The sequence below is a fragment of the Zootoca vivipara genome, chromosome 7, assembly GCF_963506605.1.
Source record: "Zootoca vivipara chromosome 7, rZooViv1.1, whole genome shotgun sequence".
Classification (NCBI taxonomy): domain Eukaryota; kingdom Metazoa; phylum Chordata; class Lepidosauria; order Squamata; family Lacertidae; genus Zootoca; species Zootoca vivipara.
In genome coordinates, this window is record NC_083282.1 from 93394748 (window position 1) to 93420489 (window position 25742).

Here is a 25742-nt window from a genome sequence, read left to right on the forward strand (position 1 = left end):
ATGTTGTATTGTTGAGGTACTGTTTCCCTGTTCATAAATTATTTCTGTTCTCTTGCATCCCAGCTTGGCGCAGCACCCAGCAAGCCAAAGCCTTCCGGAACCGATGGTATGTACGCCTGCCTCTATGGTCTGTCTTGGCGGGAGAGAGGCCCATAGATCTATAGCCCCTGGCCTACACCAGAGAGCTGTGTGCTGCTGTTCCCTTGTCAGCCCAAGGGCTCTGTCAAGGAGCCCGGCTTTCCACGTCCATACCTGCCCGTCAACCAACTGATTTTATTTGTTTTACTTCGCAACGTTTATACACCGATTGCAGAAACAAAAATTAAAAAAAATCAGAGTGGTTTACAAAAAAAGAGAGAGATAAAACAATAAAATTATCAATAAGGAAATTCTCAGCAACAATAACTTAGCAATAATTTAGCTGCCGGCGAAGTGAGGTTTGTCCCTGCGTCCAGAGTAAACGCTGAGTTTGTGTGAATACAACGCTTGCTCACTCTCGCAGGACCAGAGGAGTTTATTGTTCTGGCTCTTTACGACTATGAAGCCATCCACAAGGAGGACTTGAACTTCCAGAAGGGCGACCACCTCAAAGTCCTAGAGAAGTAAGTACTGTACCAGACCCCCCCCCCAGTGCAGCTGTTTATTGAGCGAAGGTGGGGGGGGGGTCTAATCTGGGAGTAAGTGGGAGGGGGCCCTAATCTGCTGCCTGCTTTCTTTGGGAATCTGGTTGACCCCATTTGTTATTTCCTGTCTATGCTGGATCCCCATAAGTGTTAGGGCAGCTCTGCAGGGGTGGGTTTTTTTTGCCTGCTTTCAGTTTGGTGTGGCAAATCCACCCCCGCCCCTCGCAAAGTAAGGGGTAAGGGCTATCTATTAGTTCGTTTGTGTTCTTGCTAAAAAGCGTAAAAATATGTTTTATAATACAGTACACTTCCATGCTACAAGTCTAAGACACAGAAAGTATGTAGAGGCATTCATATCTCTACACCAGGCATCCCCAAACTGCGGCCCTCCAGATGTTTTGGCCTACAACTCCCATGATCCCTAGCTAACAGGACCAGTGGTCGGGGAAGATGGGAATTGTAGTCCAAAACATCTGGAGGGCCGGAGTTTGGGGATGCCTGCTCTACACTATGAAGTAACATTGGTTGTATACCTCTCTACCTGCTGTCGCTTCCTCCCGAGGATCCAGGGAACTGTAGTTTGTTTATGGTACTGAGAAGTCTGTTTCTAGCTCCCCTCTGACAGAGCCTAAGCTTATGTAGTAGAGGCATTTCCCCTGGGGACAAGGAAGGATTATAAAACCTGTTTAAATACATAGCATAGATAGACTTGCCCCCAGAGAATCCTGGAATTCCCAGCACCCTTAACAAACTGAAGTTTCCAGGTTTCGTCGGGGGAAGCCATGTGCTTTGAATATACAGGGTGAATGCAGCCATAGACCTTTGAGGCCCATTCAGACAACTACGTAGACACGTGTTGGTGGACCCTGGGAAAGTCTGTGGCTCATAGCCCCTGAACCCCTGCCAAACACCCTGCTAAAATGCATCTACCCAAGCACATAATAATAATAATAATAATAATAATAATAATAATAATAATAATTTATTATTTATACCCCGCCCATCCGGCCGGGTCTCCCCAGCCACTCTGGGCGGCTTCCAACAGAAGAATAAAACACAATAATCTATTAAACATTAAAAGCCTCCCTGAACAGGGCTGCCTTCAGATGTCTTCTAAAAGTCTGGTAGTTGTTTTCCTTTTTCACATCTGTTGGGAGGGCGTTCCACAGGGCAGGTGCCACCACCGAGAAGGCCCTCTGCCTAGTTCCCTGCAACTTGGCTTCTCGCAACGAGGGAACCGCCAGAAGGCCCTCGGTGCTGGACCTCAGTGTCCGGGCAGAATGATGGAGGTGGAGACGCTCCTTCTGGTATACTGGACCGAGGCCATTTAGGGCTTTAAAGGTCAGCACCAACTCTTTGAATTGTGCTCGGAAACGTACTGGGAGCCAATGTAGATCTTTCAAGACCGGTGTTATGTGGTCTTGGCGGCCGCTCCCAGTCACCAGTCTAGCTGCCGCATTCTGCACAGCATCTTATATCACGCCTAGAATACGTTTTGGCCTTTGGCAAACCTCAGCAGCAAGCAGCCTGCATTGCAGGGGTGTTGCTGCTGGGAATGGCTCTCTGGTCTCCCGTTTCTGAACTTGCCATTTGGAGCGTGTGATTGCTACCCCTCAGTGACAGAAGATGACCTCTTCCCCCCCCACCTCCTCTCTCTTTCTTTCTCTCTGCAGCTCGGGCGAGTGGTGGAGAGCGAAAGCCCTCTCAACAGGCCAAGAGGGTTATATCCCCAGCAACTATGTCGCCAGAGTCAACTCCCTGGAGACAGAGGAGTGAGTCTGCTCTGGGACTGGGGCGGGCGGGCAAGGGGTTTTTCTCTGCATGGCGCTTATCTAGGGCTGCAATTAAAGTGGCCTTTATGCTGAACAGGGGCAAAAGAGTCTCTCCACCTAGCCCTTCCAGCTTCCACCAGCATAAAGGTAAAGGTAAAGGGACCCCTGACCATTAGGTCCAGTCGTGACCGACTATGGGGTTGCGCGCTCATCTCGCATTATTGGCTGAGGGAGCCGGCGTACAGCTTCCAGGTCATGTGGCCAGCATGACAAAGCCGCTTCTGGCGAACCAGAGCAGCACACGGAAACACCGTTTACCTTCCCGCCGGAGCGGTCCCTATTTATCTACTTGCACTTTGACGTGCTTTCGAACTGCTAGGTTGGCAGGAGCTGGGACCAAGCAACGGGAGCTCACCCCGTCACAGGGATTCGAACCGCCGACCTTCTGATCAGCAAGCCCTAGGCTCAGTGGTTTAACCACAGCACCACCTGGGTCCCTCTCCACCAGCATAGAATTCCCTAATAATAATAGTACAAAATTGCAAACCGATGTGGAAATGTGGAGAACAAAACTAAAGTTTGGGGAAATGAGAAACTGAAATGGACCGATTTGCCCCTGCCTGCTTGGGAAGGTGCACTGCGCATGCAAAGCCAGATCTGGCTTGCTCACCCTCCTGTTTTGTGACTGTTGCCCCCCCCCAGGTGGTTTTTCAGAGGCGTCAGCAGGAAGGATGCTGAGCGGCAGCTGCTGAGCCCTGGGAATGTGATAGGCTCCTTCATGATCCGAGACAGCGAGACAACCAAGGGTAAGTGGTGCTGGTTCGTGTGTGCATGTGAGAGATCAGCTCTTCCCCGCAAACATCTGGACCCACTGGAGAACAGGTGCCCTGTTGTTCAGAGAGGAGCTGCTCGGGCATAGAAAGAGCTTGCAGGATGCCTCTGGGTAACCCACAAGTGGGGCAGAACGAATGTTGGCCTCGTTCAGTTTGCTTTCCTCTTCCACCATCCAGTGGCGTAGCAAGGCGTAGCAGTGGTGTTTCCTGCTTGGCAGGGGGTTGGACTGGATGACCCTTGTGGTCTCTTCCAACTCTTTGATTCTATGATTCTAAGGTCAGGTGCAGAAAATCTCTTGTCACCCCACCCCCACATTGAATTTTTTTTTTAAAAAAATTGCCTGCGAAAATGGTTTGACTTTATTTCATTTTCTTTTGCGGGGCCAAAGTTGTGGAACTTTTTAGTTGTTGAGCTTTCTTTGGGCAAGCTGAAGTTGTTGAGCTTTTTTGGGGGGGGGGGAGATCACATGCCTTGCGACCGGAGTCTGCCGCCCACACTACAGCCTGTGCGCCAAAACCAAAGCGTCTCTCACAGCGAGGTGGCACCCACCTTGCAACGCCTCTGCCACCATCTTGATACACCAGCTTCCTTTCCTCTCTCTTCCTGTGGGGCAGCCCCAGAGTGGAGGGTTTGGGCAGGCCCCACTTGTTATGTCAGCCTCTTCAGTTCAGGGGGCTGAAATTGGATTGGGGAGGAAGTGTTGGCGATCCAGCGTCACTTTCCAATTCTTCCTTCTGCTGCTGCTGCAGGAAGAGCTTGACCCACCTCTGCTTCCTGCAAGCTTTTCCCTGTGTATGACTTGCAGGAGGAGGAGGAGCTGACAGCCACAGGGAGGTTAGATGGCCAGGTCCCTGCCTGGTGCTTGAGGACAGCTCCTGCCCGGCGCTTGAGAACAGGTCCTGCCCTGCCATCTGTATCTCTTGCTTGAGCAGGATGCGCTTCAGCAAGGACCGCAGGAGAACCCAAACGGCCACTTGCCATCTTCCCCAACCCCTGGGTGAGTCAAGGCAATAATAGGGCGGGGGTCAGTAGGCTGACTTATGAGGGTGGGGCTTGAACATAGGAAAGGCAGGCTCTGGCCTGGTTTGTGTGTAACACACAGTTTAGGACAATGCTTTTTCATTGTTCAAACCCAGCCTACGGTAGTGGTTTAACTATGGTTTGTTTCCTGCCAGCAAACCACAATGGGGAAAGTCATGGCTTGCTGGTTTACAAAACCTTGGTTTGTCTTAACTATGGCTTGGCATTGCATGTGAAGCATGGTTTGCTTGGCCAGTCCACCGGAGACACTTGCCAAGCTAAACAGGCATGAGGGGAGAGCAGCTGGTAAACAAACCATGGCTTAAACCAGCCTGGTGCCCTCCAAACATTGTGTGCAAATCCCATCAGCAGTGCGGCTGGGGCAGATGGGAGTTGTAGTCCAAAACTTCAAGAGGGCATACCAGGTTGAGGAAGGCTGCCTTACACAAACCATGGTGTAGTGTTACATGCAAACCAGGTCACTGAGCCCAGCCTGAGGCAATGTCTATACGGTAGATATCATCAGTAGTTTTATTTGTTTCTCGTTGAAGCTGGCTCCTTAGAAACACTCCCCTCCTCCCATTCATAGTGGACTGGATCCAAAACCCCAAGAGCCGGTGTGGGAGAACTGGTGTGAAATGGTCATGTGAGCACCCTTGCTCAGTTAGCATTCCTCACTCTTGGCCCAGGTTCTTACTCCTTGTCCGTGCGAGATTTCGACAACCAGAACAAAGTGGAGACGGTGAAGCATTACAAGATTCGGATGCTGGACAGCGGCGGCTTCTACATTTCTCCTCGGAACACCTTCAGCACCCTGCAGGAGCTGGTCAGCCATTATAAGGGTGAGCCTGGACTGGGTGCTCCCTGATTTCCACTGGGGGAACACCCCCATCTCTTTGTGACTGGCTCACGGTCACACGGTCGAGGGAGGATTTGAACCCTGGTCTCCAAGGTCTCTAGTGCAGATCTCTAACCACTACTCCACGCCACTCTCTCACGTATCTGCGATGGGTTCATATAAAGGCTTCTCCATAGTGGCACAAGCGCTGCTCTTCTCAGTGTAACAAAATTTGTGTTCCGTTTGGGGCCTTGTTTCCAAAAGTGCCAGCCTGCAGCCTTACCTTGGGATCCTGCGGGGTAGAACAACCTGTGTTCTCTTCCAGGGCAAAGCGATGGTCTGTGTCAAAAGCTGACTTACCCGTGTATCGCTCCGAAACCTCAGCAGCCCTGGGAGAAAGATGCCTGGGAAATCCCCCGCAGCTCTCTGAAGCTGGAGAAGAAACTGGGAGCTGGGCAATTTGGAGAAGTCTGGATGGGTAAGAATATCGGAACCGGCCTGTCAAATGATGAGGCTGAGGGTTCCTTTAGTTCTCTATGTTAGTTCCCTGTTGTAAAGGGGAAGGCTTATAGGGAACAGCCTCCACTCATCAGATCAAAATAAAAAAATTCCTTCAGTAGCACCTTAAAGACCAACTAAGTTTTTATTTTGGTATGAGCTTTCGTGTGCATGCACACTTCTTCAGATACAGTGAAATAGAAGTCCCCAGGCACTTATGTAGAGAAGGGGTGGGGAGGGGTGGGGAGGGGGAGGGGGGATCACTCAGAAGCGTGGTGGAAATGGGTGATTGACTGACTGATAGCTGTTGATGACCGAAAACGACTGCAAATGGTTTTGCATGAAAAAGCAAGGGTTGAGATGGCTGAAGATCGCTTATCATGTATAATGAGATAAGAATCCGATATCTCTGTTCAAACCAGGTCCCTCCATGGTTTTGAGCTTGGTGATAAGTTGCAATTCAGCAACTTCTCTTTCCAGTCTATTTCTGAAATTCTTTTGTAGTAAGACAGCTACTTTGAGATCTTGTATAGAATGTCCTGGGAGATTGAAGTGTTCTCCTACTGGTTTTTCTGTCTTCTGGTTCCTGATGTCAGATTTATATCCATTTATCCTTTGGCGTAGGGTTTGGCCTGTTTGTCCAATATAGAGAGCTGAAGGGCACTGTTGGCATTTGATGGCATACACAATGTTAGAGGATGAGCAATTAAATAGTCCTGAGATGGTATGTTGGATGTTGTTGGGGCCAGTAATGGTGTTGTCTGGGTGTATGTGGCAGCAAAGTTGGCATCTGGGTTTATTGCAGGCTCTGGTACCAGTGTCCATGTTAAGTCTGGTGGTTGTATTAATGTGGGTGAGGGGTTGTTTAAGATTGGGTGGATATTTTAGTTCTAAAAAGGTTTGCTGTAGATCTCTTAGGTGAGCACCATTTCAGATAAAACCACAGCGGACTTTGCTACCAAACTCTGCCACTTAGAACTAAAATATCCACCTGATGAAGTTAAACAACAGATCAACAGAGCCAGACAGATACCTAGAGAGAACCTGCTGCAAGACAGACCCAAAAAAGAAAATAACAGAACACCACTAGTCATCACATACAGCTCCCAAGTTAAAACAGTACAACGCATCATCAGAGATCTACAGCCTCTCCTGGACAATGACAGCTCCCTTTCTCAAGCTCTGGGAGGAAGACCTTTCATTGCCTACAGACAGCCACCCAATCTTAAACAACCCCTCACCCACAATAATACAACCACCAGACTTAACATGGACACTGGTACCAGAGCCTGCAATAAACCCAGATGCCAACTTTGCTGCCACATACACCCAGACAACACCATTACTGGCCCCAACAACATCCAACATACCATCTCAGGACTATTTAATTGCTCATCCTCTAACATTGTGTATGCCATCAAATGCCAACAGTGCCCTTCAGCTCTCTATATTGGACAAACAGGCCAAACCCTACGCCAAAGGATAAATGGACATAAATCTGACATCAGGAACCAGAAGACAGAAAAACCAGTAGGAGAACACTTCAATCTCCCAGGACATTCTATACAAGATCTCAAAGTAGCTGTCTTACTACAAAAGAATTTCAGAAATAGACTGGAAAGAGAAGTTGCTGAATTACAACTTATCACCAAGCTCAAAACCATGGAGGGACCTGGTTTGAACAGAGATATCGGATTCTTATCTCATTATACATGATAAGCGATCTTCAGCCATCTCAACCCTTGCTTTTTCATGCAAAACCATTTGCAGTCGTTTTCGGTCATCAACAGCTATCAGTCAGTCAATCACCCATTTCCACCACGCTTCTGAGTGATCCCCCTCCCCCTCCCCACCCCTCCCCACCCCTTCTCTACATAAGTGCCTGGGGACTTCTATTTCACTGTATCTGAAGAAGTGTGCATGCACACGAAAGCTCATACCAAAATAAAAACTTAGTTGGTCTTTAAGGTGCTACTGAAGGAATTTTTTTATTTTACTTCGACCCAGACCAACACGGCTACCTACCTGTCATCAGATCAAGTTCCTCTCAGAGCAGTAAGTCCAGCAGCGGATCAGATTACAGGAGGCAGGAAGCAAAGAGTGAGGGACAAGGCTCCAGCAGCATCAAAGAGCCTCAACTCCAAGTAGAGAGGGAGGCAGAGGGGCAGGAAATGAAGGGAAAGCAGTCAGAAGGACAGCCCTTCTCCCCAACACCTGAATTGAAGCGAAAGGCACCCCGTAGGACAAGGGGGAGGCGCTTTGGGGTTCCCAAGCTGTTATGTTGGGAGCGAAACAGAAAGAAGCCATTGCAAGGTTCTGACTCGGACTAAGCAGACATGTTTTCCATAGACTTTGCACTGTAAATAGAATGCACCATAATAAACACCTTAAGACAAGCAGGCGTGGAGCGTCATTACTTAAGAGTAGCCACAAAAACCTCACACCTGTGATGGCCAGCCAAGTGGGCTTCTGGGAAGCAGAGTTATGCTGCCTCTGAACATGGAGGCTCCATTTGCTAATCCTCCATTGGTTGCAGCCAATTCCATATGTTCATGAAGAAACCCCAGGAGAGTCTGGAACCGTGCTTCCTGATGTGCTAGCTTTCTTGATGCAGGATGTTTCTGACACTGGGTCTTGCCAAATAATGCCCGTAGGCTTTGGGGGCCTGCTGTTTTAGTCTAGAAACTGTTCTTAGCTAAAGCTGAAGAATTCCATAGCCCATGCCACATTCTGCTTTGACACCGCACCCCGTGCTTGCCTGGAAATCACAGACTGCACAACATCCCTGCCTCTGTAGGGCAGGACATGAGCTAGGATAGTGTTTTGAGTCTCACATGGTTGCCCTGGATATGGTGATGGATAGTTCTGTTTTCCATAATGGATAGCTCACTTGGTAAAGCATTAGACCCTTGACCCCAGGGTCATGGGTTTGAGCCCCACGTTGGGCAAAAGGATTCCTGCATTGCAGGGCGTTGGAATGGACGATGCTCTGTGATTCTGTCGCTCTGGAAACAGCCCCGTCTCTCCTCTCCAGCCACCTACAACATGCACACAAAAGTGGCCGTCAAAACTATGAAGCCAGGGAGCATGTCTGTGGAAGCCTTCCTGGAAGAAGCCAACATCATGAAGACCTTGCAGCACGACAAGCTGGTCAAGCTGCATGCCGTCGTGACCAAGGAGGAGCCCATTTACATCATCACCGAATACATGGAGAAAGGTGAGACGCAGGAAGGAGCGGAAGGTTCCTCAGCAGCCTTGGCCAACCTGGTGCTCTCCAGATGTTTGGGGCTACAGACTCACCCAGAACATCTGGAGGCTGCCAGGTTGGTGAAGCCTGTTCTACACTACAGCAAGCTTCTATCCCCAAAAGGAGGCTTTCGCAAAAGACACCTGCCCAACAATACCTTTTTCACTCGTCCTCTATCTGTTTTCAGCCTTCTCATCCCAATCAAGAAGGCTAGAAACGTTTTTTTTAAAAAACGACATGAAACCCGAGTTCCTTAAGAATTGGAGTTATTGCCTTGTTCTCGGCAGCAGGCAGCCTTCCTTGCTGTCCCCAGCATCTGCAGGGCTGGTACAATTTAGCAGCATTCTGCGGAGGCGCCGTCCGCTCCTAGGACACGACTGCCACATGCCACAGAGGTTGCTCAGGATGCAGCACACAGCTGGGAGGAAGAGATAGCTGGGTGGGGAGTCAGATGCAGCCTGGGAACGAGGAGGAAGAAGGGAATGGAATGGCAGGGTTGAAAGGGACCCCGAGGGTCTTCTAGTCCAACCCCCTTGCAATAAAGGAATCGCAGCTAAAGCATCCCTGACAGGTGCTTCCCCCCCCCCAACCTCTGCTTAGAAACCTCCAAGGAAGGAGAGTCCACCGCCTTCTGAGGGAGCCCATTCCGCTGTCTGACGGCTCTTGCTGTCAGAAAGTCCTTCCTGATGCTGAGTCAGAATCTACTTTCTCGTAACTGGAAAGTATTGGTTCAGGTCCTGCCCTCTAGAGCAGCAGAAAACAAGCTTTCTCGGTCTTCCATGCAACAGTCCTTAAGATATTTGAAGTCAGATATTATGAAAGTGCTTTTATCTCTAAGGTGGGAGTAAAGCCCCTCTGGATCAGAGGATATTACTCCGGAGTCCAGGTGCAGAAGAGTAGGCAGCATAATTGAGAGGCCACCTTACCAGACGTCCCAGCAAAACTCTTTGGTGCTAATTATGATATAGGGCAGTCCAGCAGTTTTGGACTACAACTCCCATCAGCCCCTGGGAAAGGCTGATTGTAGGGAGACAGGGTGGGGTAAGCCAGTGTCTCTGAGCATCCAGACAGCCCATGTCTACATGAGCCTGGGAACTGTGGCAGCTAGACTGGTGATTGGGAGCGGCCGCCGAGACCACATAACACCAGTCCTGAAAGACCTATATTGGCTCACAGTACGTTTCCAAGCACAATTCAAAGTGTTGGTGCTGACCTTTAAAGCCCTAAACGGCCTCGGTCCAGTATACCTGAAGGAGCGTCTCCACCCCCATCGTTCAGCCCAGGGAATGAGGTCCGGTGCCGAGGGCCTTCTGGCAGTTCCCTCGCTGTGAGAAGCCAAGTTACAGGGAACCAGGCAGAAGGCCTTCTCGGTAGTGGCACCCGCCCTGTGGATGTTGGGATATTTGTACTCCGAGCTGTGAAGCAGGAGGGGGTACTAAGACTGCTATTTGTCACATGAGAGGTCTGCCTTCAGCGTGAGAAAGGAAGTGTGTGTTTATCTCAGGCATCCCCAAACTGTGGTCCTCCAGATGTTTTGGCCTACAACTCCCATGATCCCTAGCTAACAAGACCAGTGGTCAGGGATGATGGGAATTGTAGTCCAAAACATCTGGAGGGCCGAAGTTTGGGGATGCCTGGTTTATCTCCTTTCTCCCCGCGTGATGTTATTGTATTCTCTTACTTTCGCTTCTGGCTCTCGATGTGACTGGAAGCAAGATGTTGAGCTCTGAATTTTATTTTGTATATAGCCCTTAATAAAGTAGTTGCAGATCTACTTTATGGCTCTCTTTATCTGTGTGGGCTGTTCTTCATGGACACGGAAGACAGTCGCATATCACCGTGCCACTGGTCTGCTCTTAACTGGGCAGCCAGGGAGAGGCACATCGGAGTGCCTGGGGCAGACTCACCGCCAGCCCCTGTCCGGCATTTCAGCAGTGGAATGCCCTCTCACCAGATGTCAAAGAGAAAAACAACTACCAGACTTTTTAGAAGACATCTGAAGGCAGCCCTGTTTAGGGAAGCTTTTAATGTTTAATAGACTGTTGTATTTTAATATTCTGTTGGAAGCCACCCAGAGTGGCTGGGGAAACCCAGCCAGATGGACGGGGTATAAATAATAAAATTATTGTTATCATCATCATCATCATCATTATTATTATGTGCTGCTCCGCTGAGCAATGGGTCCCTTCCTAATGGAAGATCTGGCCCCCTCTGAAGAACACAATGGACTACGCCCTGAGTTTCTTTCCTCTCCGCAGGTAGTTTGCTGGATTTCCTGAAGAGTGACGAGGGTCACAAGCAGCGGCTCCCGGTTTTGATAGACTTCTCTGCCCAGGTGAGTGTAACCTGATGGATCAGGCCAAGAGGAGCTCATCTAGTCTAGCACCCTCTTCTCACAGTGGCCAACCAATGCTTGTGACAAACCCACAAGTAGTACTTGGTTGCAGGAGCATCTCTCCTCTCCTGTGGTCTGCAGGAACTGGGATTTGGAAGCCCTTGATAGCCCTCTTCTCAATGAATTTGCCTCATCCTTGTTTGAAGTCGCTGGCCCTCCCTGCCTCCTGTGGCAGCAAGTTCTGTAGCTTTAGCTACGCACTGTGTGGGAAAGGACTTCCTTTCATTCCTCCCATGTCTGTCCTCTCATAGCTATAGGTAAGAGAGACTTTTTTAAAGCCTGACCCAAGGTGACTCAACCCAATGGGGCCTTTGTTCCCTCTCTGCAGGGCTAGAATTCCACACCTGCCCTCCATCCTGGGCAGCCAAGGAGCTCCTGCAAAACTGCATAGAATCATAGAATTGCAGAGTTGGAAGGGACCACAAGTCGTCTAGTCCAGCCATGCAGGAATCTTTCACCTGACATGGGGCTGAAACCCACGACGTTGAGCTTAAGAGCCTCATGCTTCACAAACTGAGCTATTCCAGCTCTTGAATTATTCAGCTGACACTAAATTCAGTCTGGCTACTAAAAAGTCCCCTGTGCTGCAGCCTTTCTTTATAAGGTGTCAATCATTTTGGGCGCCCCTTTCTGAACCTTTTCCGACTCTGCAATATCCTTCTGGACAGGGGCAATGCCCCGTTTCACCACCTGAGGCGAAGCAGGAAGGTGCCACCTTGCCATCCCACTTCTGCCCAAGCCTCCCTTACCTGGTTTGTGTTGCGGCACTCGCAAAGTGGCAGTGGCAAGTTCTGGCGAGTTCTTGCCGGAAGCCGGTACTGCTACTGGCGCCACTTCTCTGCCAGCCTGCTGGTGTGGTGCTTTTGGGCGTCTTGCCCAGCTTTTTGAGGTCAGGTGGCCAGAACTGTGCAGAGGCTTCCAAATGCAGTTGTACCCTAGATTCTTATGGCGGCAATATGTTTCGCTCACTGCGCAAAACAGTCTACGAGGATTGTTCCACCTGTGGCAGGGCCAAAGAAGCTGCCCAACAGGTCTTTAGTTATATGTGGGTCATTGGGCCATGCCAGCCACAATGGTTGCTGGGAGTTGGAGTCCTGTGACATCTGAAGGGCCACAGATTCCTTCCCCCAACCCTGCAGGCGTGAGAGTTCCTAGGTTTAGAGACCCTCCAGTGATCAAGACGGGGGTTCCTAACAGCCAGACACCTCTTGTTTGGTGGGGTTTCGTTGCATTTAATCTCTAGGGATGTGAGAGGGTTGGGCCATGGTTGTGAGAACCCATTGTGCCCTGCAGTGATGCAGATTTGAATATGCAAATCTGCCTAGTGTGCTTTGTTTGTTTGCATTGACTCCTAAGGAAGTAGGAGACCTGGAACGGGTCCACGGCTATTTCCTTCCTCTGGGTCTCCCTCCGTTGCGGAACAAGGAGGCCTTTGTCACTGTGGTCTGTGCTCTCCCTCCCTCCACCAAAACCAGTCCATCAAAAGAGCAGGTGTGCCCAGGGTGCCATCTGTCTTGCTAAGGTTGGTGGGGCTGACAGTTAACCCCTTGGCTTCAGGTCTCTGCAGAGCCCCAGAGCCATGTCGTCCGATAATTGCTCTCAACGTGAATCTCCGGACCAGGAAGTTTTGAATCGAAATCTCGCCTCACCCATGACATTACATGGCTTTCGACAAGCCAGTCTCAGGGTGTAGAATCGTAGAATTGTAGAGTTGTCATCTAGTCCCACCCCCTGTAATGCAGGAATCTCAGCTCAAGCATCCATGACAGATGGCCATCCAACCTCTGCTTAAAAACCTCCAAGGAAGGAAAGTCCACAACCTTCCGAGGGAGACTGTTCCACTGTCAAACAGCTCTTAAGGTCAGAAAGTTCTTTCTGATGTTGTCAGAATCTTCTTTATTGTAACTTGAAGCCATTGGTTCGAGTCCTACCCTCCAGAGCAGGAGAAAACAAGATTGCTCCTTTCATGTGACAACCCTTATGATATTTGAAGATGACTATCATATCGGCTCTCAGTCTCCTCTTTTCCAGACTAAGCATACCCAACTCCCTCAACTGTTCCTTATAAGGCTTGGTTTCCAGACCCTTGATCATGGTTGCTGTCCTCTGCATTCATTCAGCTTGTCAACATCATTCTTAAATTGTGGTGCCCCGAATTGAACACAGTATGCCAGGTGTGGTCTGACCAAGGCAATATACAGTGGTACTATACTGTACTTTTGTAGAATAGCATTAGTGTTTTTTGTCGCTGCATCCCACTGTTGACTCTTGCTAAGCTTGTGGTCTACTAAGACCCCTAAATCCTTTTCACGCGTACTACTGGCATCTTTGGGTACAAGTAGTTATACTTTCAACTGGGTTTATAATGCTGTTTCTGGGTTTGAAGTTGGCTTATTTGACTCTCACCATAGTTGAGAATGAACATAGTTCTTTGGGGTTTGGACGGTACAGCAAGCTGCAGTTGACTGAAGCTTTAGAAGTATTCAATGACTGCACTGTGGGAAGAGAAGGTGTTATTTATCAGCCAGCCCATGATTTGGCACCTCACCTTACAGGGTTGTTGTAAGGGTAAAATGGTGCAGTGAGGAGAACCATGTTCACTTGCCCTTCTGTAAATTATTATTTATTTCATTTATTAACTGGCTTCCCATGAGGCATCCCAAAGCAATTTAATATAGCAACATATATACAACTGTTGCATACTAGAAGGGCCAGCTGGTGTCTTGATTTGCTGTTCTGTTGTGGAGGCTGCATTGGTTTGCATTTGGGGGGGCGCATGAGACTTGTTCCATTAACATAGTCTGGAAGCAAATTCCCCCTCCCAAAGGGGGGAATTCCATGCACCTGCAAGAAAAACGTGTTTAAGGAAAGCTGCAGACTTTGCAGGTCACCCTAGATTTCATTTCACAGAACATACTTGCCAGAGGCTGCTGCAAAGATTTACTGGTGCTGAGGAGGGATGTGAACCGGGTTCTAAGGGTGTATCTAGTGAACCCCAGTGGTACTCTCAGCACAGTAGTCATTTATGTTGCCCCAACCTCCCCAGGTGCTGCACCATCGCTCCCCTTAGAATAGATCTCGATCTCTCTCTTTACTGCAGATTGCAGCAGGCATGGCTTTCATTGAGAAGCGAAACTACATCCACCGCGACTTGAGAGCTGCCAACATCTTGGTCTCGGCCATGCTGGCGTGCAAGATTGCCGATTTTGGCTTGGCTCGGGTGATTGACGACAACGAATACACAGCCCGGGAAGGTACAAAGGGAGGCTTTTTGTATGCTGGTTGCACAAGCCAGCCCCTCCTGCTTTTGTCCTCTTGATCTTTCTGTGTACAGTATGCATTAGGGTTTAGACACTTAATAAGGATGGAGGGCAGAGAAATTTCGACCCAGTTTGCACTGAAAGGCAGACCTACCCAATTTGCACTTTCTGAAGCAACACGTGAACCAAAATTCACACTTCTCCAAATTTTGCAAGGCGGTTCTCCAGAGTAAACGCACATAGCATATCACTTGCTTTTTCTCTAAACTGTAAAGGTAAAGGGACCCCTGACCATTAGGTCCAGTCGTGACCGGCTCTGGGGTTGCGCGCTCATCTCGCATTATTGGCCGAGGGAGCCGGCGTGTAGCTTCCAGGTCATGTGGCCAGCATGACAAAGCCACTTCTGGCAAACCAGAGCAGCACATGGAAACGCTGTTTACCTTCCCACTGTCTGTAGCGGTTCCTATTTATCTACTTGCACTTTGACCTGCTTTCAAACTGCTAGGTTGGCAGGAGCTGGGACCAAGCAACGGGAGCTCACCCCGTCACAGGGATTCGAACCGCCGACCTTCTGATCGGCAAGCCCTAGGCTCAGTGGTTTAACCCACTGCGCCACCTGGGTCCCTTTCTCTAAACTAATAAGTCCCAAACACTGCATCCAGAGGAGAATCGCTTCATCCCCTTTGGGATGCAACTTCATGAACCTTTAGGAGGCAGATTTCCTTGCAGTAAAAGACCAGTAGTGCAGAGCCTGCTTGTGTTCACAATGCAGTTTGGGAAGCAAACCTGTTATCTGCTGGTAAGCCACTTATTGCTGCGCATACCATGCCATCTTCCTGAGCCTCACCTTCTTTGTTTTGACCATTCTGGGCAGGTGCCAAATTTCCCATCAAGTGGACTGCGCCCGAAGCCATCAACTTCGGCTCCTTCACAATAAAGTCTGACATCTGGTCTTTTGGGATCCTCCTGATGGAGATAATTACCTACGGGCGGACCCCATACCCAGGTGCGTAATAAGAAAAGTCTCTTTGCAGAAACCCACACCAAACATTTAAGGCACGTGGATTTTCCTTGGAACTGTACTTTGTTAAGAGTGAGTTTGAGGGGTAAGCTGCATTTCTCAAGATTCTTGGGGGGGAAGCTGTGACTGTTAAAGTGCTATCAATGTTCTTTAGATATATGGTGTAGTTTTGATGTTCAAGTCTCCAGAATTTTTTGGCTCGTGGCTGTGAAGAGTAGGGATACTTGGTGGAAAGCAGGAGCAGGTGATCCCCACAAGAACTTTATGGGCTGGGGCAGCTAGTTATCCACCCTTGGTAGAAACAAACGTTCAAGTAGCTCCACCAAGAGATCTTAGTTTAATAAGAATAGCATCCTGATTGATCTTCCCCGAGGAATTAGCTAGGAAATAAACTGCTAGGTAAGAAAATGATTTAACCTCTTGGATGGGGCTATTTTAAACTGTCCGATTGTTGTTGTTGTTGTTGTTGTTGTTGTTGTTTAGTCACTTAGTCGTGTCCGACTCTTCATGACCCCATGGACCATAGCACGCCAGGCACTCCTGTCTTGCACTGCCTCCCGCAGTTTGGTCAAACTCATGTTCGTAGCTTCGAGAACACTGTCCGACCATCTCGTCCTCTGTCGTCCCCTTCTCCTTGTGCCCTCCATCTTTCCCAACATCAGGGTCTTTTCCAGGGAGTCTTCTCTTCTCATGAGGTGGCCAAAGTATTGGAGCCTCAGCTTCAGGATGTGTCCTTCCAGTGAGCACTCAGTTCTGATTTCCTTCAGAATGGATAGGTTTGATCTTCTTGCAGTCCATGGGACTCTCAAGAGTCTCCTCCAGCATATTTAAACTGCCTGATTAAATATGGGAAATTGTTTACAAAATACACCCATGTGCCCTCCAAATCTGTTTGGCAGCTTTGCATGCCGTGTTCCAACTTTTCTGCTTTCAGAAGGGATGTTAATTGGTGAGCAGATGGGTCCAATTTCACTCCATTTTTTAGTGGGTGATATCCAATGCACTTGTTTCCATGAGCAGAAGGACTGCACTAGCACATCCAAAATCCCCCCCCGGCATGTGGGCTGTGGCCTCCTCAAATCTGCTCCAAAGGGTTGGGGGCAACTCCTAGAACAGATTTAGGGGGCACTCAGGGAAAGGTTCAAGTGCACAAGGAGAAACCCTTGTGCTGATGGGATGAGTCACATAGCTCTACTTTGGATGCAACCCTTAGCTTCTTCTACAAGCCCATAGGAAGCTAGGAAGCTGCCTTATACCGAGTCAGACCATTGGTCTCTCTAGCTTAGCATTGCCTACAATGACTGGCAGCTTCTCTCCAAGATTTCAGGGGTGGGAATCTCTTCTCAGCCCAACCTGGAGGTGCTGGGAATTGCACCTAGGACCCTCTGTGTGCAATGTAAGGTACACAACCACTGAGCTATGGTTTCTCTCCCTTCCGCTTAAATTCAGGGATGTCGCACCAGGAAGTGATCCGTGCCCTAGAGCGCGGCTATCGGATGCCACGCACAGAGGACTGCCCAGAGGAGCTCTACGAAGTGATGATGCAGTGCTGGAAACGCAAGCCTGAGGACCGCCCAACGTTCGAGTACAATCAGAGCATCCTGGAGGATTTCTTCACTGCCACCGAAAGCCAGTACCAGCAACAGCCTTAAAGTAGATGGAGGACCGGACAGCAGAGTTGGACAGTCACTGCAGAATGATGCTGGAGAGAGAGCCAGTATTTGATGTCAAGATCGCCCTGTGGCTTCGGCAAAAGTAGCTGCTTCCATCTTGGGAGATTACAAGGAACATTTTATTGACTGCTGTTGTTGTGCTCATAGCTAAAATGCCTTTTAAAAACTGCATTCAGTAGATGCCATTTCTGCTGAAGCATGCCATGCACTTTTTGTCTCAGGGTTTTGTTACCTGCTGGAAAACCACTGGCTGTTGGTCTAGAAGTGTCATGTGTGTGTGTGTGTGTGTGTGTGTGTGTGAGAGAGAGAGAGAGAGAGAGTGTTTGTCATTTGACTTGGGGGGGGGCATGAATCTGACTAATTGACCAGGCAAATAATATAATAAATATACAGTACCACTAATTACAGGCATTCTAAGTAAGCTTGCCACCTCTTTCTTAATGCAAGGGATGGCTGCTTATTTAGCAATATGAAATTTTAATGCTGAATAGGAAACTGTTCCCTGAAATAAAGCACAGATGGTGAGCCTAATTGGCTTATATTGATCGCAGCACCCCTAGTAGCAATAAGATTAAATCCTAAACTATTCTAATCAATGTATTATTTATAGCGTATAATATTATAGAAAGATCAGTGTATGCCAACAATATTCAAAGGAACAAACGGTTATTCCTGGTTTTTACTTGGAGGGGAGGTCTGACTGTTACAGACGAAATGCATGCAGCAATGAGAAGCAGGTTTATTTTTTAATTATGGTTGCAGTTGTATGTGTTTGTGAATCTAGATTCCTGAAGTAGGAAGGAGTTGCTGAGAGTACACTATCCTCTTTCAACTTGAATAATGCCATGATGGCATTAAAAGGGCACTGAAAAGCTATCCTTAGATTCATGGAATACCTGACTGCAGTCAAATATCAGGCAACTCTGCTGCCAGTCTAAGTAAACAATATGCAGCTGGGTAGAGAAGCAGTCTGCCCTGGTGTAAGGTGACTTCCTACAATCATTACAGGTGGACTGGACATTTGTATGGTGCTGAATCAGGAGTTTGCAAGACTCTTGTGGTTTACGCACCCTTTGATCCTCGTACAAGAGAAAGGGCACTAAGACCACATCTGTTCACAAGAGCAGGACTGCGCTGTTTTCACAATTGCGTTTCAAGTTAGGGGCATATGTATTTTTATAGAAAATTTTCCCAAACCAGGTAGCAATAAAACAACATAGAAAATAGAACTGCAAAATTGGAGAATCCTAAAACGTAAGATTGAAAGAATGAGATTTTTTTTAAAAAAAATGGCAGAGAAGTAGCATAAGGAGCAATAATGGATCAGTGCTAGCTCATGGTATGTTTGGAAAAGATGACCTCTGTAGATCTCCTCCCAAAGATGACCCACCTCCTCCTTAGGGCTGTCCCCACTGCCCATTCCCTTGCCCCTCCCAGACTCAATCCAAACGGAGGGAGAGTAGCATTCCTTCACTTGCCTACTATTCACTCTCTCTGGACCAGAGGGAAAATGGAAAACCATTCAAGGCTGCTGTTCCATCTACATGATCTTGCATGTTCAGAGGAGTGGCGGAGCCAGGAAGCTCTGGGGGTGGACAATCCTCCCCCCCCCCAAAAAAAGAGTGTGGATAATGAAAGTTGACCAGCAATGCTGACCCCTGCCGCCGACCCTGTATCAGATAAAACAGCAGATTAAAGAAATTCAGAATAAAAATTAGCCAGTTAAGTATCCATATTTCTAGGTTCTATCTTTTCAGATTCAAGGTAGGTATGGCTCACATTTCATGCCAGATTATACATTTTCACAGTTGTGATTTAAAAGGGGGGGGGGAGTTGTCAAAGGGTTATTTCAGCAAAAGGGCTATATCAGTTTCCTCTTTCCTCCACCCTTCTGCTTTGCAAATTTGTTAATGTTTTTCTTTAAAAGTTAAATTAAAACATGAGGTGTAAATATACATATATTTTATCTAGTGTAGAAGGGAGGAAGAGGAGAACCTTGCATTTTTCACACATCCTTCGTGTCTGTCCATTTTGTTAGTATCTTTGTGATGTCATCTGGTGAGCTATCCACAGGCTGGATCCAGAGGTGGTGAAATCCAGAACCTCCACAGCTTGGAAGGTTTGCATTTTTAATGCCAGTGAAAGTTGAGGAAATACTTTCCACAGCCAGCCTCTGCCTTGTCCTTATTTTTGTGCCTGATCTTAACAGCGTAATAAATAAAATAGGATTTGTTTCAGGATATTTAGTCTATATGTTGAAATGTTTGGTTGTGAACTTTTTTGCATGTTTTATAATGATAAAAATGTTAAGAAGTCAAACATTTGTGTGTGTGTGTGTTTTGGACACAGGTTGTGATAATTTTGGAACGGTGCATTTGGAAGCCAGTTTGTATTGTCAGGATCTAATTAAAGTTAGATCCTATGTCCATGCGATCAGAAGCAACTCACCGAGTTCAGTGTGGGATACACCCCAATGTAAATGTGCCTACACTTCTCTTTAAGGAACTGCAGTCCTGACGATCCTAAACGTCAATAGGATACCCTCTTACTTTTTCTAAAGGTTTTCAGGCCTTAAAATACTATAGATACTATAATACCACAACTATGAGCAATGTCCAGCAAAGGGTGTCATTTAACATATACTAGATTGGATTGTCCTCTCCCTTAAAGATCAGGTCAGCAGCTATGTATATACATCCTATGTCCTTTTAAAATATAGGGTTTGGGGGGTGGGTGGGTTATTGGGTTGTTTTTATTTTGATTATATATTTTGTGGTTTTATATTTTGATATTGTTCTGTGAACTGCCCTGAGACTTCCGGGCATAGCTGCCAACCCTCCCTTTTTTGCGGGAAACTCCCTTAATCTAAGCCACAGCTGTCAACTTTCCCTTTTTTTGCTGGAAATTCCCTTATTCCAGCGCTGTTTCTCGCAGCGATCTTGGATTGTTAGATATACTGTAGACCAGGGGTGTCAAACTCAAATTCATCAGGGGCCGCATCAGCAGTTTGGTCACCCTCAAAGGGCTGGTTGTGTCTGTAGGACTATGTGTCCACTCTTTATTATCATAAATTATTGTCACTGCATTCAATTATTACTGTTTTTTGTAATAATGTAAGCTCATTCCCGCCCCCACGCGGATCACATTCCTGCGTCGTGGCGCGTGTGTGGGAGGGGATGTAAACGAGGGAAATTTGAACAAAAGATTGACAGCTTGGGGGGGGGGCTCAACTAAACCTTCGGCAGGAAGGAGAAAGCCACTGCTGGGATTAAAAACCTGCAGATGGAAAGAGGGCTTCCCTCTCCCGCCCTGCGCACACCCAAACCCCGCTAGGCAGGATGCCACACGCTGCAACCCACCCCATGCTTTGGAGAGGGGCAGGAACATGCGGTGCAGCGCCAACTCCCTGCTTTGCTTTTGCATCCTCCCTCCTCAGCGCCAGAGTCCCTTCCCCTCGCGCTGAGGGAGGGCAGCGGATTTCCCGAGGAGGAAGGCGGCGGCAGCCCCAGCGGACGTGCATCTTCGCCTCAGAGCTGCTCTTCCCCCCACCCGCACTGTTGTCGTCTTCGCCGCCGCCTCTCCCTACCGGGACTGCAGGCAGAGGAGGCTTGAAAACCTTCCCCCCCCCAAAAAAATTCCCCTCCCACCTACTCAAACCGCGAGGCGACTCCATCTGGAGCCCTACATCACGAGGGGCTGAGAGGAGGCGGCGGCAGAGCGGGAAGAGCAGGAACCCGTGCCGTCGTTGCCGCCTCCCTCCCGGCCGCCCCCCGGGGAGCAGCTCCGCCGGAACTGAGAAGCCAAAGGGCGGCTCGGGGGTGGGGGGCAGAGCAAAAGCCAGGCACCCTCCCGAGTGTCTATGAGGAGAAAACGGGGAAAGAGGGAAGAGAAACCCGGCTCCATCAAGAGCGGCTGTTGCGCTTCGCCTACTTCCCCCTCAGGCTCACTCCGCGTCCCTTTCGCTCGCTCGCTCGCCCACCTCCCGGATGCAGCCGAGGAGAGGAAGGGAAGCGGCGGGCGGCGGCTCCCCAGTGCCGCCTCACTCGCTCTCGGAGACAACAGCAAAGCCCACCCCAAAAAAAATCCAGCGCTGCTCCGTCCCGGCACCAACTTTGCCGGCGGCGCCTGTAGGGCTTTCCTACCTCCTCGGCAGGCTTCCTCCTCCTCCTCCTGCATCTCACTTCCCCGTCTGGCCGCTGTGCCACCGCCTCCCTCAGCCTCATTCAAAATTGAAATTCCCTGGCCAAGGCCGTCAGCGCAGCTCCAGTGCCCCGGCCTCCGCCTGCAGCCCCGCCCCCGGTTTTGACCCTCGGCCAATCGCAGGCTCCAGAAGTACTGTCAGCGGTTAATGTCGGCGGCGGCTACGCGGGCCACATGACGAGGTCTGGCGGGCCGGATTAGGCCCCCGGGCCTTGTGTTTGACACCCGTGCTGTAGACTGTCCCCAGGACAGGTGAGGCTGCGAATTATTCCCATATTTTCAAATCTGAAAGTGGACAGGTGAAGCTGCTGATCCCTTATTTTCAAATCCGAAAGTTGACAGCTATGCCTCCGGGTATAGGGCGGTACCTAAATTCAACAAATAAAATAATAATATACTTTGAGATCTAGATGCTTGGGGTTCTCTGGTGCTTTCCCAGTGAACTGCTGTCACTCCTAACAAATAATATCTGAAGAAGTGTGCATGCACATGAAAGCTCATACCAAAAGAAAAACTTAGTTGGTCTTTAAGGTGCTACTGGAAGGAATTTTTTTAATTTTGTTTCAACAAATAATAATTGCACATGGCGTCTGAAGTGCCCAGGGAACGTGGCTTGAAGATCAAGGAACTAATGTTCTTTCAACTGAGTCTAGCATCCTTCGGGAGACACCTGCCCTTTGCAGCGCATACCTGCCGCCCTTCCCAAAGATGGCGACTATGCTTCGACGAGTAAGGTCACGGTGGGGTAAAACGCCCCCAGCAGCCAATGACGCTCCACGCTCTAACCAGCGCGCGCGTTTGCCAGCACTAAAGATGACGTTCCGGTCAAACCGCCGCATCTTACCCACGAAAAAGATGGCTGCCTAACTTATCACCTCCATTGCCCCTAGTAAAGATGGCGAGAAGGTTGGTAGCCGTTCTGCCAATACCCAAAATGGAGACGCGGAAAGGAGCTCCTCTTATTTCCTCCCTTCTCAACAACAACAAAAAACTCCACGGCTAAACAGTTCTCGCGAGCTGACGCTCCTTTCGCGGAGGCCGAGCGGCTTCCCGCCTTTTCCAGCAAGGCGCGCGGGAGAAAACGACTCCGCCGGACAGAAGCGGAAGGCAGAAGGCCCTTCCCCTCATCGGCTACGGCCTGCTTCCGTCTCCATGGCGACGAGCCGCCTTGGCCAACCGCGAGCCGCTTCCGCTGACGTCGGCGCCGACACGTGGATCCAAGATGGCGGCGTCTGGGGTGCTGGTGAGTGAGGAGGCTGGGGACCCTCCTTCCCCTCGCGCTCCCTCGCGGCCTCCGGGGACCCCTCGGGCCCCTTTCTGGGGCGGGGGTCGCTTCACATCGCGGGCCCAAATCCCTTCCCGGCCCTTTTCGGAGGCGGTGGGGTTGGGAGGGGGCGTGGGGGTGGATATGAGGGGACCGCTCGGGGGGGGCTGCCTTGTTTGCGCGCCTGACGGCACTGAGGCGACACACAAAGAAACCCCCCACCAAACCCCCGAAGTAGCCGGCGAAGGCGTCCCTCTCTCCCGTGTACAGCGCCGGGCGCTCCCTCCGAAGGTCTCCTCGGGAGACGCGCGCGGAGCGAGGCTGGGTGGGAGCCCGGCAGAGGCGTCCCCGGCTGTGGCTGCTCTCGCGCCGGCCACCCGATGAGCAGCAATCCCTGAGGGCTCGTCCCGGTGTTTGCGTCCCGATTCCCCGGCAGCCGGCGCGTCCCTTCCTTGCAGGGGGTTGGGCTGGATGACCCTCGAGGTCCCCCCCCCTCCCAGCTCCGCGGTTCTGCGACAGGAAACAACGGCTCGTCCGCATTTTGTTGCTCCGGAGTAAGGTCCCGCGTGGCGATCCTGCGACTTTATTGAATTGCGTTAGATTGTCTTGATGAATTGAAAAACCAACAAGACATTGCGATCTCTGTAACGTCAAACACGGTAGCATAGAAATGAAGCCAATGCCAATGAATTCATCCAAACAATGCAAAAAAGGGCTAGTAATTCGAAATGATATTCTGTTGCAACTTTTTCAAAAACGATGAGTAGCAATGCTTTGTCACCTGTTTTGTGAGGTCTGCCTGAAAAGCAGTGTATAAATAAGTGCTGGTGGCACTTCCAGCCGAAAAGCTGGAAACTGCAACTGGAACCAGATGTCAGCTACTAATGGGACATTATTTTCCCCATCCTTGCTAGCTGAATTTCGTAACATGCCTTGCTGGTTTACTGTGTTCTGTGTGCAACTGGATTCCAGTCTCAAATCTCACATTCCCCATAGAGGTCTTGTTTTACACACCCAGATTGGGCCAGAAATGATGTTGTATTACCTCAAAAGAGGTTGCCATTTTCAAGGACTCCTGCTGTGTTTAGACAGCTGTGGTCCTGCTTGCAGGAAGTTGTTGGAGGTGGGTGACCATTCTGAGGTTTATGTTCCTGTCTCGAGGATAATTACTGGTGAATTTGCTCTGAATCGAGATTGTGTTCTGAATCCCGTGTTGCAGGGACTCCTTGCACACCCTGAGACAAAGTTTGTGTCCTTTGTCAACCTTGTCTTTGCATTCAGAACTTTCTTGCAACACGCCTGGAGGCAGAGAATAGCAGCACTTCCTTTTCTGCATGCTAACAACCAGAAGCACTTGAGTTTCGGTGCACTGCACACCAAAGCTCTGCTATAAACTCGATAAGAATCACACAGGCTTGAGCTGAAGCAGCTTAACGGGCTCTGTCACGGCAGTGGAATTTTGTTGGGCAGGGCACCTTGTGGTCACTTGATGATCTCAAGGCTGAGACCACATGTCTAAAGGCAAACAGTTTTGTGTAACAGTTTTTCTAATGCTGATGCTTGTCTTCTCTACTGTTAACTTGCAAAACACGTTATTTCTGCAAGAAGGATGATACTCAGTGATGATGTGAGAAGGTATAGAGAGTTCTTATCTCATCCCCTTTCTACAGAGGATTATCTCTGTGGGAAGGAGGAGGGGAGGCCTTATTCCTATTAATGCAAGGCCAGAAGTCCATCTGCTCCAGCACCCTTTTCATCACAGAGGCCGGCCATATACTTTGGGAAAGACAGCAGCTCTCTCCTGCTGTTGCTGCCCAGCAGCTGGTATTCAGTGATATATTTGCTTGGAACATGGAGTTTCCTGATTGGTTGTTCAGTCTATCCCTTTCCATGAACATGCCTAATTCACTTTTGAAGCCATCCAAACTACTCATTATTATTTTTATTATTTACTGAATTTCTATACTGTCCTTCATCTGAAGATCATCAGGTGATTCACAACATAAAAATAAAAAACGAGTACACAAAATACATAATAAAACAAAAGTGACACTCCCACAAACACATTTAAAAGGCCATAGAATGGTTAATCAGCCAAAGGCCTGGTTACAGAGAAACATTTTTACCTGGCCTCCAAAGATACCGTATGTAATGATGGCACCAGTCGAGTCTCCCACAAGGGAGAGCCACTGCAGAAAAGGCCCATTCTTGTGTTGCCACCCTCCAGACCTCTTGTGGAAGAGGCACACAGAGAAGTGCCTCAGAAGATGAGCTCCGGGTCCAAGTTAAGTTGGTTCCTATGGGGAGAGGCGGTCCCATGAGGTATTGCGGTCCTGAGCTGTTTAAGGCTTTATAGGTCAAAACCAACACTTGTAGTTGGGCCTGGAAAATAATTGGCAGCCAGTGCAGTCCAGCCAGGATCTTGTGACCATCTCCTCACCTTGTGACAGCAGATGCTATAAATTAACTATGCATAGTGTGAAAAGGCACTCTTTTATCTGCCCTGAATCTCCTGCCAGTTTCATTAAGTTACCTCTGCCCACCTTCTCCACACAATGCTTACTGGTGTCCAGCTTTTGTGAACTTGGTATGAGGAGGTGAGCACAAGGAGAAATTGCCAAGGGAGATTCTGTTCAACAGTTTTTGCAACAGTTTAGAAAGCCCCATTGGATGCAGTGGAACTTTCATCTCAGGATTGCCTTTGCTTCAGAGAGTAGGACAATATGTGGAAACACTGAGGAAGCAGATATAGGTTAAATGAAACAGTAAAAATGGTTTGGCAGTGGAACCTTTGGGTAGGTGTGGGTCTCTCTTGCTGGAAATGTAAACACAGGCTAGGCATCAATCAGTGAGGCTGTAGATGCAATTTTTTTTGTACTGGGCCAGGAGTTGGACTAGATGCCCCTTGAGGCTTCTCCCATCTCTGAAATTATATTATTCTAACTCCGTACTTTGAGACCTGAGTTGTCTCTTCCTTCCCTACCACACCCTCAAATTTTCTTACCTAGTTACATTAGCTTCTTGAGTTGTGATGTTTGCATAGTTTTTAACTGTCCTGGTTTTGGAGAAGGGCGGGTTTATTTTATTTTTTTAAATC

General features: G+C 49.0%; 2 protein-coding genes across 3 annotated transcripts in view; both read left to right on the forward strand.

Moving 5' to 3' along the window:
• The window catches only part of HCK (HCK proto-oncogene, Src family tyrosine kinase), a 29319-nt gene extending 9516 nt beyond the window's left edge, over window positions 1-19803 (forward strand). For both annotated transcript variants that reach the window (XM_035123652.2, XM_060277388.1), the window contains exons 3-13: window positions 64-106; window positions 503-602; window positions 2297-2395; window positions 3098-3201; window positions 4939-5091; window positions 5413-5565; window positions 8620-8802; window positions 11091-11167; window positions 14328-14481; window positions 15362-15493; window positions 16958-19803. In XM_035123652.2, coding sequence (XP_034979543.1) covers window positions 64-106; window positions 503-602; window positions 2297-2395; window positions 3098-3201; window positions 4939-5091; window positions 5413-5565; window positions 8620-8802; window positions 11091-11167; window positions 14328-14481; window positions 15362-15493; window positions 16958-17160 — 1401 coding nt within the window. In that variant the 3' untranslated portion in view covers window positions 17161-19803. The remainder of the gene's footprint in view (window positions 1-63; window positions 107-502; window positions 603-2296; window positions 2396-3097; window positions 3202-4938; window positions 5092-5412; window positions 5566-8619; window positions 8803-11090; window positions 11168-14327; window positions 14482-15361; window positions 15494-16957) is intronic.
• Window positions 19804-22585: 2782 nt separating this feature from the next.
• The window catches only part of TM9SF4 (transmembrane 9 superfamily member 4), a 31915-nt gene continuing 28758 nt past the window's right edge, over window positions 22586-25742 (forward strand). Inside the window, exon 1 of the mRNA XM_035122558.2 lies at window positions 22586-22624. Within this exon, the coding sequence (XP_034978449.1) occupies window positions 22604-22624 (21 nt within the window). The 5' untranslated portion in view covers window positions 22586-22603. The remainder of the gene's footprint in view (window positions 22625-25742) is intronic.